The 15,812-nt window shown below is 26.9% G+C and overlaps 3 protein-coding genes across 3 annotated transcripts in view; 2 read left to right on the top strand and 1 right to left on the bottom strand.

Moving 5' to 3' along the window:
• The window catches only part of LOC113378441 (venom protease-like), a 44,385-nt gene extending 37,892 nt beyond the window's left edge, over positions 1-6,493 (bottom strand). Inside the window, exons 1-3 of the mRNA XM_026618972.1 lie at positions 6,271-6,493; positions 1,835-2,053; positions 708-868 (exon numbers count right to left, since the gene is read on the bottom strand). Of these exons, the coding sequence (XP_026474757.1) occupies positions 708-868; positions 1,835-2,053; positions 6,271-6,337 (447 nt within the window). The 5' untranslated portion in view covers positions 6,338-6,493. The remainder of the gene's footprint in view (positions 1-707; positions 869-1,834; positions 2,054-6,270) is intronic.
• Positions 6,494-9,679: 3,186 nt separating this feature from the next.
• Positions 9,680-12,328, top strand: LOC113375003. Its single transcript, XM_026614957.1, has 6 exons — positions 9,680-9,815; positions 10,307-10,381; positions 11,462-11,489; positions 11,694-11,807; positions 11,944-12,081; positions 12,254-12,328. Exons 2-6 carry the CDS (start codon positions 10,308-10,310, stop codon positions 12,326-12,328), a joined length of 429 nt encoding a protein of 142 aa, XP_026470742.1. The 5' UTR covers positions 9,680-9,815; position 10,307.
• A 26-nt stretch (positions 12,329-12,354) lies between these two features.
• On the top strand, positions 12,355-14,498 carry LOC113375002 (cellular tumor antigen p53-like). The gene is made up of 5 exons (XM_026614956.1): positions 12,355-12,433; positions 12,667-12,898; positions 13,523-13,730; positions 14,070-14,214; positions 14,286-14,498. Exons 1-5 carry the CDS (start codon positions 12,355-12,357, stop codon positions 14,294-14,296), a joined length of 675 nt encoding a protein of 224 aa, XP_026470741.1. The 3' UTR covers positions 14,297-14,498.
• Positions 14,499-15,812: the final 1,314 nt, after the last annotated feature.

The raw sequence follows: 15,812 nt of genomic DNA, 5'->3' as shown, positions 1-15,812 counted from the left end.
ACACATAAATATACCATCTGTAATATTCATTCACTATTTAAAATTCCTTTTAGTTTTTACCGTTACGTTTGCATTGATTGCACTCAAGCTTTCGCGTTCATAATGCCGTTAACCGCAAATAAAATATCGAAGAGAATAATACATACTTCCAAATGTATTCCTGCAATACCATTAAGCATATAATGAAATCAATTGAATCTATATTTAATTTGAAATCGAAATTACTCTTTAAAATCATTATTATTATTCTGTCTTGATTTAGAATGTATTCAATATTCAATATATTGTATATTGTATTTATTTTTTTAATTAGCATAAGATTTTTGGCGAATATTATTATAATGCGCAATTTGTAATTGTTTGGTACAGATATTCTAAATATCCCACTCATAATAATCGATTGGTTTAAGATTTATAATTGAATTTTTATAAATCAGGAAAGCATTTATTAACTCTATTTTTATCGTTATATTTGATTAAGAATTTATTAATTCATGACGTGAAACATTATTTGCCGTGCGCGTCATAAACTTGATCTTCTCAATAACCGAAATTCGCATAGTATAATTATTTATAACATACATATTATATTGTTTAAATAATACTTATTATTGGTTGTATTTTTTATTCAGTAAAGTTGGAAGAATGTAAATCAAAAAAATTCTTCTGCTTCAGCAAATTATTATCTTGTTAGATACTTTTCTTACCATATGTGGAAATTCGCCCAATTTTGCGACTTCTCCTCCAACGATCAAAGGAACGCTATTGTAATCACATTTTTCAACTGTAAACGATATTGGATTTGGGTCTGACACCAATGGCAGAACCGTCAATGTTTGTTTTACGGCAGTACTGTACTCATCACATTCTAGAAAAATATATAAAGCTTAGAGTTTTGACTTGTTTTTCTATTAACTTCCCGAATGAGAAGTTTATGTTTGGGCCAGGAAATTCGATTTGCTAATTTTCTCGACATTCGTTCGTCGTTCGTTTTTTTTTTGTCGATGTTTTCTCAATGAAGGCAGCATCAATTTATCTATCTGATTAGGTTTTGGCAAAGATTGGCCATAAATAATTCGACAATTCAGAACAAAAGTAAAATAAATTCTTAAATATGTAAATGTATTCTCAATCATTTACATATATGCTTATTGTTATACAGAAAATTCAAATAGATTAAAACCAGATTTGATATTTTATACTGTGTCAAAGGTCGCGCGATGTATGTTAAATCCATGTTAAACCTAATGTTTCATCGTAAAGAAGTATATTTAGGAAATTAATTTGTGCTTTTGTTGATTGTTTTCAGCGAAGAGAAAATATTAATTTCACTTTTTGAACTTTGTATATGAATTTTAGGAAAATTCTAAATTTGCATATGAATTTTAGGAAAACTGTGATATTTGAATCATTAATAAATAGGTCATTTTTTATATCATTGCTCGACACCTCATCGTTTATTAAATTTTGCAAGTCGGAAAAGGCAAGCGAAAATAGTTCTTATATTATAGTACACTAGAATATGATTACGTTGCTAGCAAAATGTGTGAGTTAATTTTTTGGTGGAAATTATATCTATTATTATACCAAGTTTTGCAAATCGTTGTTGATACAAAAGATAGTCGGAGGCGGTAGTCAAATTTTATTAAACTTGTTTGGATCCTATAGGCAATCATAATTAGAAATGTAATGTATACATTTAACCAGTTAATTGTGATGACGAGTATACTCATCTCGGAGAAGTGGAGGAATTTTGTATATTGACGAGTATTTTCGTCATGCGAATAATTCTTTGACTATTTATATAATTTTTGAAAAATAACGAAATACTTACTTTGTTCGCTGATCCTTTTGTTGCCTTCGCGGTTAGAATTCCAGTTAGAATTGTATCTCTGTTGGACGCAGCAAACTATCGGTTCATACGTAGAATAACCGCATACATCAGGTCTGATGCCGGTGGTCTGAAGGATGCGGTTTGCAGAAGGACATTGAGTAATCAGGGCGCATTCACCTGCCTCGCCATCATAACTTCTGGTGCAACTATCGCCTATCACTTCAAAATTATAATAAATTGTCATTTTATTCGGATATTGAGGATGGTGAGCCCGAATAACAGCTATACTCTCACAATCCTGATAACGCCATTTAATGTTAGCTATGCGTATTACCGGTACTATCTATATTTGCAGCCATGTGTCGTGATAAACACAAAAAAATATTTTTGCACTATAAATGTGGTCGAATGGTTTACCACTGGGAAATCTTATTTTTTTACCATCTCTAACTACAATCCCATTACTTGGAGACATATTGTGATGTATGTGGTAATTAAAAAACAGTGTGTGGTCGAAAAACTATTCGTTTCACACGAGTTAGTTTTGTCAATCAAAATTTTTGAAGTCTTATAAGACAACATTGACGAGCGACATCAAAGGAAAAATTAAATCAAATGTATCATGAACAGAATATACAGCAAACTCATAAACTAAAGTAAACTAATAAAGGTAAAAGATAAATAAAAATAAATCTAGACCAATGATTTGGTGAATAGGCGATGTCGACTAAATTAGCTGTAATTTTAAGTAACAGGGTCTTTTCTTTTTGAGATTTCTTATAGGACGCGGCAATATTTTGGTGGTTAGATTTATATGAGTTATTTCATTTACTGACAAAATAAGTTGATATTTAGATCCTTGTGAATGCAAAAGATATACTGCACCATGGTGATAAATTTTCATATATTTGCAGAATGGTGCAAATGTTGGTAATGTAGGATTTTATATTGTAACGGATGTTAGGGTTACAAAGTAACAGTTTTAAAAATAATTTAATGATGTATTTAATTTATTACATTTGTTTATTACATTTGGCTATACTAAAATGGAGTTTTGGAAAAGTTAAAAATGTTTATTATCTATATGTAGCAGATTTTTAAGTAAATTGAAAAGATGCCTCCAACAATTCTGTATTGATAAAACTAACGTTTTTGCAAACTGATCGTCAGAAAAGTCCATAAATTTATGAAAATTATGAATCATACGTTATCGAAAAACCTAAACAGTGACATAAACATGATTTAAATAATATTAACTTCACAAACAAACAAATTAGATTTTTGGTTAGTGTTGGTTAATGCTTTAATTTTCCCAATTCACTTAAACTTATATACGTGAATTAGTATTCTAGAATTCCATCTTTTTTCTAGAAAACATATTTCGAGCGTTTATGAGTTTCTTACATTTAGCCTCATGAATGATATGAGGCTAACTAGTGATTAATTCCGACATTATTTGATACTTAAGTAAAAATTCTAAAGCTTATCACTTATCACATTATATATTCAACAATTTTACTATTAAACATTACTAATCAAAGTCTAATAAATTTAGTTCTATAAAAGTATTATTTAAACACCTCGTAGCCATCATAAAGCTTTATCACTGATAACCTTCTTATTATGATAACCCTGAATTATGCGCCTTATGAAAATATAGATTTAAAATAAATAATATTGCAGTATGAGTATAATTTTGTAATATAATCTGTCACAAATCAATACAAAACATTTTCTTTGACTGTTTTAACATTTAGCTATGTGTTGCATAATTTAAAACGTATGATCTTAAGGCTTGTAAACGTGTAAACTTCTTCCTGTAACTACTTTATGCAATAATAAAAAAGATAAAATATGCACAGCTAATTTAATTTAGCTTGAATATATAAGATTTGTTTAAAGTTTTAGGGGTACAATTTTTTTATGTTTTACAAGTTTCTCAAATTGATAAGAATACAAAAATGGCAAATTTATGGCATTGAGTAGTTTTTCACATTCAAACTCAATAATGAACATACGATTTGAAAACTATTCGAATTATATAAAAGATGTTGAGAAAAACATTGGTTTTTAGAAAAAGTCAGAGCGTCTAGTTTTGGTTACTATGGCATCAATAAGTCTTATAACAAAAAAAAAATGAAAAACAATGTTTCGGTCATAGATAAGTCAATTTAAATATTGCTCGTGAAAGTGCTAAATATGTGTTATGTTAAATTAAGAATATATTCAAGCGATTTTAATAATTCCAATGCAACTTCCTGAATTCGTATCGAATTGTTTGATCGCATAGTATACATTTCCGATGATTTTAATGTTCTCATTGTCAGTGTTAAAATTAGCATAAAATTATATTCATATTTGAATTAAAAATATATTTATAACAGATAAATATAACACTTAGATCCTAATGAATTTTATAAAAAATGCTATACTGTTATAAAATTTATTTAAAATTTTCCAATTTTAATCTTATAGACATTTGTAATAGACACATGTTGATTTAAAAGAAATACGGTTATTTGTATGGAAATACGAAGTACGCGCCCAAAAGCCATTTGCACACAGAATCGCGAATAATGAATACATATAGCTATCGAATTAAAAATATTATTTTTGGGCTTTAAACTGAAAAGATTTTAACTGAAAACTGAACAACTTTCTTATATGAGATCGTACTTCAAATATTTTTTTTCTAATTAACATCGAGTTGATTATGTATTTATCTAAAATACATAATAAATTGAAAGGAAGTAAGCCTGCATTGACACCGCATATCAATTAAATACCGCATATCAAAAGTTAATAGAAAAATAGTGAAAATAAAAAGAAATAAAATAGTAACAATAATAAAAATAAAAGTTATTAAAAATGTTCAATAGTTAAATTTATCATTAATTATTAGTAGCAAATCACATGTAAGTTGTGAATATGCATGGAATAAAATATTTTTATAAAATTTTGATGTTAATTGGACATATTTAAGTTAATAGATATCACGTGAAACTTCATTGAGAAGCATATAATTCAACATTTATAATGAGCACTCATCTAGAAAATTATTTTAAATATATATTTAATTTTTTGTCGTCGGTTTAATATTTAAATAAGAGGTTTTTATGTCGTTGCACCGCCATGTCTTGATATGTTGATACTTTGGGTTTTTCCAATGGCGTACTAGTACATGTGGCCCATAAATCATTATAAAAATAAAACGATTTAATTATTTGTTTATTTAAGGTCAATAAAACTTCAACAATAAGATCTGTGAATGTATCCTTCAGATACTAATAATGTGTTTCCGAAAACTTAATAGACATTGAAAATAAGTAAGAACAATATATAAAAGAAAAAATAGTAATTTTGGCAAGTAATTACATTTGTACTATACATTTCGATGTTACTGAATGCCCTCAGGACTGCATTCTTTACTCGAAATTCATAATGGAAATGTGAAGAATTTAAAAATATCACTTTACGTAAGAATCGTTCAGGTTAAAGCCGTGGTTCCCAACCTGAGGGGCGCGACTCCTCAGGAGAGCGCAAGGCTATTGCAAGGGGGGCTTTCAAATGTTTCCAAAATAGAATTTTTAAAATATAACAAAAAAATTAAATTATATTAAAAAAAGAAAGTAAAATTATTTTTTATGAATATTTTACATAATATTGCATTTTACATAATTTGTAGTATGATAATATCAGTTGAGTATTTATGAAATACTCACGACTGTTTATTTTATAAGAACCGGGTCCTGGTGCGGAAAAGGTTGGAAACCACTGGGTTAAAGTGACTAGTATCAATTTATAAATGCGTTAATAAAATAAGTCAAAATTTTGAAATATTATTAGGTTTAATTAAATTTTTACACATTCGAGGGTGTTAATTTATTTAAACTATAGGTAAACTTATCTATATATAAATATGTTTATTGTGGATATGCTTACAATTAGATAAAACCGCTTGTAAAAAACGGAGTTATAACGACAATTTCATTTGTTTACATTTTCAATATTAAGTGAAGTTTTTCTATTTTAAAATAAAAATGGCGAAAAAAGTCAGTTTTCATTTGAATGTTGAACCTATCCAAAAATTAATAAATTTGATTGTTAAATAATGTCTCTTACTTATTTATTTAAATAAATTTTCATAATTTTTGTATCTCATAATAATAATAAAATAACATCAAATATTAAATACTAATGAAATGATATGGCATAAATATTAAATACTAATAAAAACATTAACAAATTCATTCATGAAAATAACATTCAATGCCTTAATTATTAAATTCACTGCGAAATTTAAATATTTGAGAAATGAATCATAGGAGTATTTAAAATTATTAAGAAATTGTTATTATGAAGTATGTTGAAAAATAACGATGAAGCAATGCATCTATTTATACAATTAGCATTATAAATCAAAGAGCAATACTTACCAGATATCTGAGCATTTATCAGTACAATGTTTTTTACAAACAATAGCGCGCATATTAACAAAAACATTATCACATAAAAACAAGTCAAATGGGAAATTCGACCATTCGCAAAAACAACACTATGCCGATTTAACTTTTTTTTTAAATATATCTAAAATTTTAATTAATATTCCACAACACGACACAACTTACAACTTAATTACGTCTCACCTCGCCAATGTCACATTTCAGACTAAACTGAAAGACTTAACAAAACCAGAACTTACGAGGTCTCTCCACTCAGCTGGATGTAAATGCAAATTATAGCAAAACGATGCGATGTTTATGTTTTTGTTCAATCAGACCTGGTGATATTGATAACGCCCTGTTTTAGCCTGCCAACGTCTTTCCTCAATAGGAAAATAATAAAAAAAAAATCTCTTTTTAATTATTATTAAATTACTATTCATATTCTGTATTAGTATTGCATGCTTTTTTCATTATATTACATACACTGGTATTATTTATTAATTAATTTATTTATTTAACGCCCATGGCAAAAATAGAATACTGAAGATAAAAAATGAAAAAAATTAATGCTTTTAAAAATCACAGACTACTAATTATATTTATATACAACACTTAGAACTATGAACATACAACATTTACAACCATTGTAACAGATTCAGCTAACGATTATAAATTCTCCCCATAAATAATACGTATTATAAATTAAAATTTTATTCCGATTATTTAACTGATTAAAATTATAATTAGTTATTTATATTGTCATTTGTTCTGTTGCCTGATTAAGCATACAAATTTTACACGATTTAATATCACTTTCCACGTTACATTAACACGTTTGATGTATACTCGTGATAATTGTTATTAATAATTCATTTTTTATTACAACATTATATTTCATTATAAAAATATAAATATATTAATAGTAAAGTTAAAAGTTTTTTTCCAGGAACATGCGCCTTGCGCAAAGGATTTCTGATTCCTTTTCCAGGTTAATTTCACACGTAGAATCTTACCTTCCGCCGATTCTTTAATTTTTAGAAATTAATTATGTCTAATTTTTGAACCCGATATGATTGATATCATAAATATCATATTGTTAATTTGGTGTAACTACAAAGATATTGAGTTGCTTTAAAAGAAATCAGATGATATTTCCAGATACCTAAATAGGTGATCAAATTGGATGATGAACAACGACCAGAATTGGCAAATAGCAATAAAATTTTATTCTATTTCGATAATACAAGGTCTCACATATCTTTGGTATCTTGGAGCAACTTAGGGGCCATCCATTAAACACGTGATCGTTTTTAAACATTTTTAAGCCCCCTTTTCTCCTTGGTGATACGTGGTGATATTCAATCGCTCCTCTTTCAATCAACAACACGTGTAATAATAGTAATAATAATAAATACACATGTGATCTAAATAGACTTCACCTCCCCCATCTGATATTTCGTGATTTTTTGTCAAACCTTTCAAACTCACGTGATTTGGACGGCTCCTTATTGGAACTGACATAGAGAGAAAATATGAAAAATTGATTGATTATAGTTCCTTTTAAAAAAATGTTTTATGTTGCACCCAATTACTTTCTTGCCAAACTATTATTATCACTTTTATCTTGCAATTTAAGTTGTAATAATTTTGTTCTAAATGAGTACATATTTCGCAATTATTTTTGCCAGTAGGCTTGCTCGTAGGTAAGCGGTTAAGAGCGATGGGACTTGTTTCAGAGGTCCCGGGTTCGATACCCACTTCGAGCAGCCTGTTGTCAGGCAGCAGTGACAACGATTTTCACTTGAAAATATAGATAGCAATATGTTTCCAAGTGCAAATAGCCCTTAATCCGGCATTGCTGCACCAATAAAATGTCAGCCCTATTAGATTAATTCTAGTAACAAAAATCATCAAATATGGATGTATTAACCATTGGGTTACCTTCTAAAAAAATACGAAGGAAGGAGAAGTTTCAGCCCAACAGCTCATAGGACGTAAGGTTCTGATTGCTATTCAAAAATGATAAAAAAAAATCTACCAGTTGAGTTATGGTAATGCTGAATTTAGTGTAAGTATTAAATTATTGATATTAGTAATATATTTGAATGTTTTTATTATTTTAATATTTATTAAATCAGAAATAATATTTTATTATGGAAATATACTCATTTATGCTGAAGATAAATCAATATTTTTCCCTTATTTACAAATTTAAAAATTGTCGATCTTATTTATACTATCCTAAGTAAATAGAAGAACGTTTCAAAATATACATATATTGAGTAGAAATTATTAGATATATATTTTATATAAATAAATGTTTAACATAAAATGCTTAGATATGATTACAAAATTTGTGTTACAAAACAGTCGATTGTAAATTTACATAATTGAATAAATACGTAAACAAGTGGTGTATGGCATCGTGCCTTAAGCCAAATTGCTGGAACTTCTCGTACCGTAATGAAAAATTCGAGAAATATTAAATGTTTTCAATTAGATTATTATAAATACTGTAACTTGTTTGTTTACAGAAAAGTAAATAAACAAAACTTAAACAATCGAATTTAAAATGAAGGGCTTTGTATAATATTTATAAGAATTATATAAAGTGAAGTGCAATGTTAAAACTATTTATTTAAAGTATTTAATTGAGCTTTAGAACTATAGCTAGAAAAAAAATCAAATCCGAATTAATTTCGATATTAAAAAAAAAAAATTTTAAATTAAAAAAATGTTTTTTTTCCTAAAATCAATAATTTCGTCAACACAAGCAGAAAGTTTTTTGAATCATTCAAATCGGATGCTCTCTCAAAAACTGCAATTTTTTGCACATTTAGCTCCGTATCTTCGAAACGGTTGGACCTGCCTTTGCCAAAAACTAACCATCACTTCCCCCATCATTACAAACTGAATGTTTTTTAGATCATTCAAATCGGATGCTCCGTTCTTTCATAATCTCGATTTCTATTTTCTGCACTCTTTGCTGCGTATCTTTGCTGCCTTTGCCAAAAACTAATCAGCACGTCTCCCTATCAATAGGAATCGAATGCTTTTTGAACGAAAGAGTGCGGACATACAAAACACACACACATCCATTTTTTCTGAGGTATGCCAGAAACCTTCATAACTACTGCTGAACTAAATGTGATCAAAATCTATCTTAATATTTAATATGGAAAATAATCTAATTTTAAATAATATTTAACATTTATTTAGCATATATATAAAATTTATTTCTTTCATAATTAAGAAAATCATTCAAATTTATGTTGCTCTATCTATTGGCAGCATTTCTTACTACTCACTTCGAATATGACATATACAACAAAAAACATTAATATCTTGTTTGTATCGGTCTCTACGTTTATTTGTTGCCAATTTGTTTCATTAATGCATGTCGGCGAAACAAATGTTTGTGCAAATTGTTGTTTGTTTAATGAATATTTTATAAAGTGATCTTAAATTAGTTAAATTTATTTTTTTAATTAATTCTTTGTTTCGCTTTAAAAGTTTAAATTATACTGCATCTTAACGTAAGTATTTTGTGTTTCAATTATAACCCCAAAAATATATAAAACAAAGTTTGTTTTATATTATATATATATATATATATATATATATATATATTTATATATATATATATATAATATAATATAATATGAAAAATTATAACTTAACAAATAAAATGTTAAAATATGTATTAATGAATATTAAAATGAAATTAGGCAAGCACAAGTAAATCTTGAAAATCGTTAAGAAAATGTGATTATACACAAAAAACAAATATAAAGTCGAGATGAGTCATATCAAGAAGTAAAATGCAGGCTAGATAATTGAAATTTTCTAATGATTTAATTTAGTTTTTTTAATAAAACAGATATTTATAGAATTGCTTTTCATCATGTGCTAAAATAATTAGACTGTAAATTTCTTTCAATCTTTCCAATAACAATAAATTGTATTTACATATCAAAGTCTTATGTAGATCTTTACAAAAGAATTTAAGTTAATATATTAATTACAGCATGAGTGACAATCTAGGTGACTTGGAATATATACTGCCTCGGATTACTACTGATGATTTACGGGAATTGAACTTGTAAGTAATACATCAAAACTTTAACATATGTAAAGATTTTAAATATACAGTAGAAACTTGATTATCTGGACCTCAGTTATACGGATTCGCGATTATCCAGACTCCCCACAACCAATTTATATGTATGTACATACCTGCAATTCGAATTTTTGCATGAATAATGCTACAGTTTGTATGTATGTAATGCAATCTATGAAAATATATATGTACATACATAGGGAAATGTTAATTTCTTATTAAACGTTTTTGTTGATATCTGTGCATGTAATTGTTATTTTTGATAAATATACATCATTATTCTTCATACATTGGATTATACGGATGCCTATTGACAACAATTAGTCCGGTTAATCGAGGTTCTACTGTATTTGAATTTGCTAAATAAATGATACAGTCAACTGTTTAGCCATAGATATTTGAAAAGTACTCATTTGCTATCTAGTACTTTAACTCCCCATATTAATAAGTAAATAGAATTTCTGTTTTTTTTAATAATTTGTGTGTTTTATCAATTGAGCAAAGGTCAAACTCGAAACATGTTCAAGTCTGTTTTTTTTTTTAAATATCTTGATTTAATATCTGGATTATTGTTTATTAAATGAAACATCTTCTGACTTTAAATTATTAAATTATTAAATGTATGAATATACTGAAAGTATGTAATATGTTCATTTTATTTCAATTACATAATTTCAAACATATGTACTTGTAATTAGCATAAATCATGTTTTCATTAAGAATATGATTTTTTAATGTGTGATGCAAGAACACTCTGTTATTGCTAGAGAAAATTTTGGCTTGCGTTTTTTTTTTTTTTATTGACTAATCTTGCTTGTGCAAACAAGGTTTGAGATTTAAAAAAAAAATATATAAATTTATTTCTGTACTATATATATTTTTGTCTTATCCATATTTATATTTTGTGCATGATTTGTTAGAAATTTTATTCTGAAAATTATTTTTATTTGCAACAAATAGAAGTCAGCTAATTTTATGGTGATTGAGAATTCAAGAAAAATGAAATAGTTTACTATAAATTTTTAATTATAGAGAAATTAATTATATTCTTTTTATTCTCAGGGATTTAAATTCATGGTCTGATAGCAATGTAAGTATTAGAGTTCTTTCTTATTTTATTGTAATTTTGATATTATCACTATTTTTTAAATGTTTTTATAAATAAAAATTTAATTGCAATAAATATAGAATTAAAATATGCCTAATTAAGTGTATATTTATTTTAAAAACAAATTAGACATTTTTCAAATCATTAGTGATTTTTTGTATAAGATATAAAACAAACATTTATTAGCAGACTGAACTTCCATTTCTGGCCATACCACCTGATTCAGATCCAGCACAGCGGGATATTAAAACTGAGCCGACTAGTCACTCCTCTGCAGAATATGATGGTTTTTCTACCATGGTAATTATTTTCATTATTTTTCTTATAGTCTTATTTAATTTACGATACATATCAAATTAAGTAATTTTGGTATAGCAGATTGTTCTGGATACTTGTAATTGCATTTTGTTTATAAATGTTTTTCTGAATTTAATAGGCGCTACAGAATATGAATTCAGCTGCCATTCAACATTCAGTACAAACTGTTCCCAGTAACAAGGACTTTGCTGGGGATTACAACTTTGATCTCAAAGTAGCATGTAGCAAACTTGGACAACAAAAACCTCAAGTTACTGTAAGTAATTCTTAAAAATAATCTATGGTATTGAACTTGTATTAAGGACAAGTGGTTACTAGTAGAATACGTACATCGACCTTTTTGTACATGATTGAATTATATTATATTTTGTTATTTTATCAAAAAAAAAGTCTCTTAAAATAATATTATTTTTTAAAAATGTTTTCAGTACTCTCAAAAACTGAATAAGGCTTTTATCAACATGGGACATACACTGCCAATAGATTTTTTTGGAACCCTATGATCCCTGGATTGTTTGTAAGAGCAACAATGCTGTATTCTAGCCCTCATGATGCTCCGAATCTGGTTATGAGATGTAAAAATCATAAGACTATGAAATCAAGCGATAGTGAGTATTATTTAATATTCATTTTGATTTTATAAATTATAATTATATATTTTATTTATATTAATTTTATTTATATTAATTTTAATTATATATTATAATTAGTAGTTAATTTTGATGTTGTGATACATCCCAAAAAAGGCAAAGATTTATAAATTAATACTTAATTCCAAAATGTTTTGATATACAATTTAATATCATAATTGAAATTATATATATATAAATCGTTATTTCAGATTTAGATGATTTCAATAATTCTGATCATGTTTTGTTGTGCAAGTCAGTGGGAGCTCAGTACTTTGGTTCAGTTGATTCTAATACACATTTGAATGTGACAGTGCCGTTAGGCAATGTGCAGACAGGTGATTGTTCTGTGAGAGTATTATATGAATTTGCTTGCAAGCATTCTTGCGTCAGTGGCATGAATCGACGCAGTGTTGAGTGCGTTTTTACCTTAGAGAATTTGGAGTAAGTATTTTCTTAATTGAAAAATTTATTTTTACAAACTGAAATTGAATTCTTTTCTAAAATAATATTTATGACAATATGTAAGGTATTGTCTTAGATAAGAGAAGAGTGTCTATAGTAATTAATGCTTCACTTATTGTTGTGAATAAACAAAATGATAACATTTTGGTTAAATTATCTTGGTTTCTAACAATAACTATAGCCAAATAATTATTCAATCTATGTATGTATATTTTCACCGTTAAGTTTTATTACTATATTGTTATAAATATTTTTTCATTAAAATTTGTTTCCTTATTAATAATTATTTTTATATGTAAAAGTGGATGATTACAATGTCACATATATCTGAAAATAATATGTAATAGTTGTACTTCTAAAATGATAAAGAATAATAAACATATTGTCAAGAAGTTGACATTCTGTTTATTAATGTTGTTATTGAATTATATGTTAATTAAAGTGAAAGGCTATAGACATTTTAGACTTAGCTTGTATTTTTCTTTATTATACGGTTATATATTTCAGTGACTTAAAATGATATGTATGAGTATAAGACTTTTTCTTTTTCTCTAGTAACAGAAGATATACTAAAAATCATGATATAATTTTTTTTTTTTTCAGTGGACAAATACTTGGTCGAAGAAAAATTGGCATCAGAGTATGTAGTTGCCCAAAACGAGATATGAACAAAGAGGAAGAACATGATAACAAACCAAGTGGAAAACGAAAAATTAAACAATGTTCTGATGAAGAACCTCTGCCAATTGAAATTGCCAAAAAGAGTAAGGACTCTGGGCCGTTGGACGCTACATACTATGATCTCCCACCTGTGAGTCTTTATTGTATTAATGTTTTTATATACTCTTATAATTTTTATAATATTGGTTAACTACTGTGGAAACATCTGTTTTCTACATAAATATTATTTCAATTTAATTAAAGATCAATTTGAAACTATATTCCATGTTACGGTGAAATTTTGTAATCTATTATTTATATTAATTAACTTGTTGACTTATTACTTTCAATATTCACTTGCAATATAAGTAAAACAAAAGTTTTTAACAACATTGATTTAACACCGAATTGATTATAGTGGCATAATATTTTTTGTAAATTGTTTTAGCATTTTGTAGAATGTTTCTAAATATTTTTAAAATATTTCTAGGTCATGGGTAAAAAGAATTATGCAACGACAGTGCAATTAATATTTGGTATTTTAAGTGGTGCAATGGTTCGTTCTTCGCCCGAAGATCAACTAAAACTGCAGCCTTGTGTTGCGGAATATGAAAGACTGGTGAATGAACTTGAAAGTAAGTGTAGAAATTTTAAACATTTTTAATAATGAATTTATTTTTATATGCATTTATTTATTTATTTACAGAAAAAACATGAACCAAGAATGAATGTTTTGGTTTAAACATGTTCACCAATTTATATTTCTATGACCCAGTTATATTAGTATGTATAGTTGTATCTCAATAATTTTAGTTATATTACATATAATAATTATATGTAACTGCAAGCAAATGAATTTAAAAATCATAGTTTTAATTTACAGGTTTTGTCATAGATATTTTATATTAATTAATTTGGAACTGCAGGTCATTGATATTTTCAAAACTCAGACTTTAACATGTTTTTTGTAATACTTTGCATTACTTAAAATATGATAGTCATTTTTAAAACTTAATAAAAATTAGACTATAAGATAAATTAAAAAAAGAAATTCTGTGCTGTGACAAAACTATGTATGTTTAGTGGATAATGTGCCTAAAATTAAAAATATTAATTGAATGTTTTTATATGAAATATTGTTAGTTATTTGGCGCAATACTAGCACGAAGGAAATAGGTGATGGTTTATATAACATTAAATGTAGAATAAGTTATACCTAATTGTAAGAAAGATATATGTTAATTAAAAAAAAATTATTCAATTTAATTGTGTCACATTCTTTTCAGGATGAAAATTATATACTTAGTAATTATAAATATTAACTGCTTGATCAAAAATTCAAAACGTTTTGTTAGAATTGTTACTTCACAATATTAAACTATAAGCTATCGATGACAAACTATAGGATTTCAACCTATATGACTATAATGATGCCAATTAGAAAGGCTATTGCAAGAGGAGCATGCAGCTGTTTTCATACAATAATATTTTTTAAAACAAACCAAAAAAGTCGAATTAGAACCCATAGAATGAATACATAGATTATTATTTTTATAATAATGATATTTTGTAGCCGGTTAAATAAATTATAATATTAAAAACGGAGGTAAGGCTCAAAGTATAAAATGATTGCAAACCACTTTTTCAGACACTTATTGATATACTACATAACTGCAATTATGATGCAAAAAACTCTTTGTTTGGCAAAGCAACCAGTTTGTAATTACATAGTTATATTACAACTTCAATGGAAACAATAATCAACCATATTTAATGCAGATGCTTTAAGAGTGTATATTTTTAACTTCCCGTAGGGTTTTCGGGCGCACGCATCAACCGATTTGAATGATTCAAAAATGGTTGAAATGGTTCGTTTCCTTTTGATAGGGAGATGTGCTGATTAGTTTTTGGCAAAGGCAGCCGTTACGGAGATACGGAACAAAGAGTGCAGAAAATAGAAATCGAGTATTTGAGAGAACGGAGTAGTATCCAATTTGAATGATCCAAAAAAACATTCAATTTGTAATGATCGGGAGAAGTGATGATTAGTTTTTGGCAAAAGCAGGTCCAGTCATTTTGAAGATACAGATCTAAATGTACAAAACATGATTTATAATATTCTATTTAAAAACATTTATTATTCCTCGTCAAATTTAGTTACGATACGAAAAGTTCCAGCAATTTGCCTTAAGGCACGATGCCATACACCACTAGTTTTTTTTAATTTTCAAAA

This window comes from Ctenocephalides felis, unplaced genomic scaffold, assembly GCF_003426905.1.
Source record: "Ctenocephalides felis isolate EL2017-DRISC unplaced genomic scaffold, ASM342690v1 CF-g0.4_SCAFFOLD_01886, whole genome shotgun sequence".
Classification (NCBI taxonomy): Eukaryota; Metazoa; Arthropoda; class Insecta; order Siphonaptera; family Pulicidae; genus Ctenocephalides; species Ctenocephalides felis.
The sequence above is the reverse complement of the archived record's forward strand: the minus strand, read 5'-3'. Positions and strand labels throughout refer to the sequence as shown.

Coding starts and splice junctions, on each gene's coding strand:
- LOC113375002 (XM_026614956.1), top strand. CDS start 12,355: ATGCTGTATTCTAGCCCTCATGATGCTCCGAATCTGGTTATGAGATGT. Junction 12,434..12,666: donor GACTATGAAATCAAGCGATA/GTGAGTATTATT, acceptor TCGTTATTTCAG/ATTTAGATGATTTCAATAAT. Junction 13,731..14,069: donor CATACTATGATCTCCCACCT/GTGAGTCTTTAT, acceptor AAATATTTCTAG/GTCATGGGTAAAAAGAATTA.
- LOC113375003 (XM_026614957.1), top strand. CDS start 10,308: ATGAGTGACAATCTAGGTGACTTGGAATATATACTGCCTCGGATTACT. Junction 11,808..11,943: donor ATGATGGTTTTTCTACCATG/GTAATTATTTTC, acceptor TGAATTTAATAG/GCGCTACAGAATATGAATTC. Junction 12,082..12,253: donor AACAAAAACCTCAAGTTACT/GTAAGTAATTCT, acceptor AAATGTTTTCAG/TACTCTCAAAAACTGAATAA.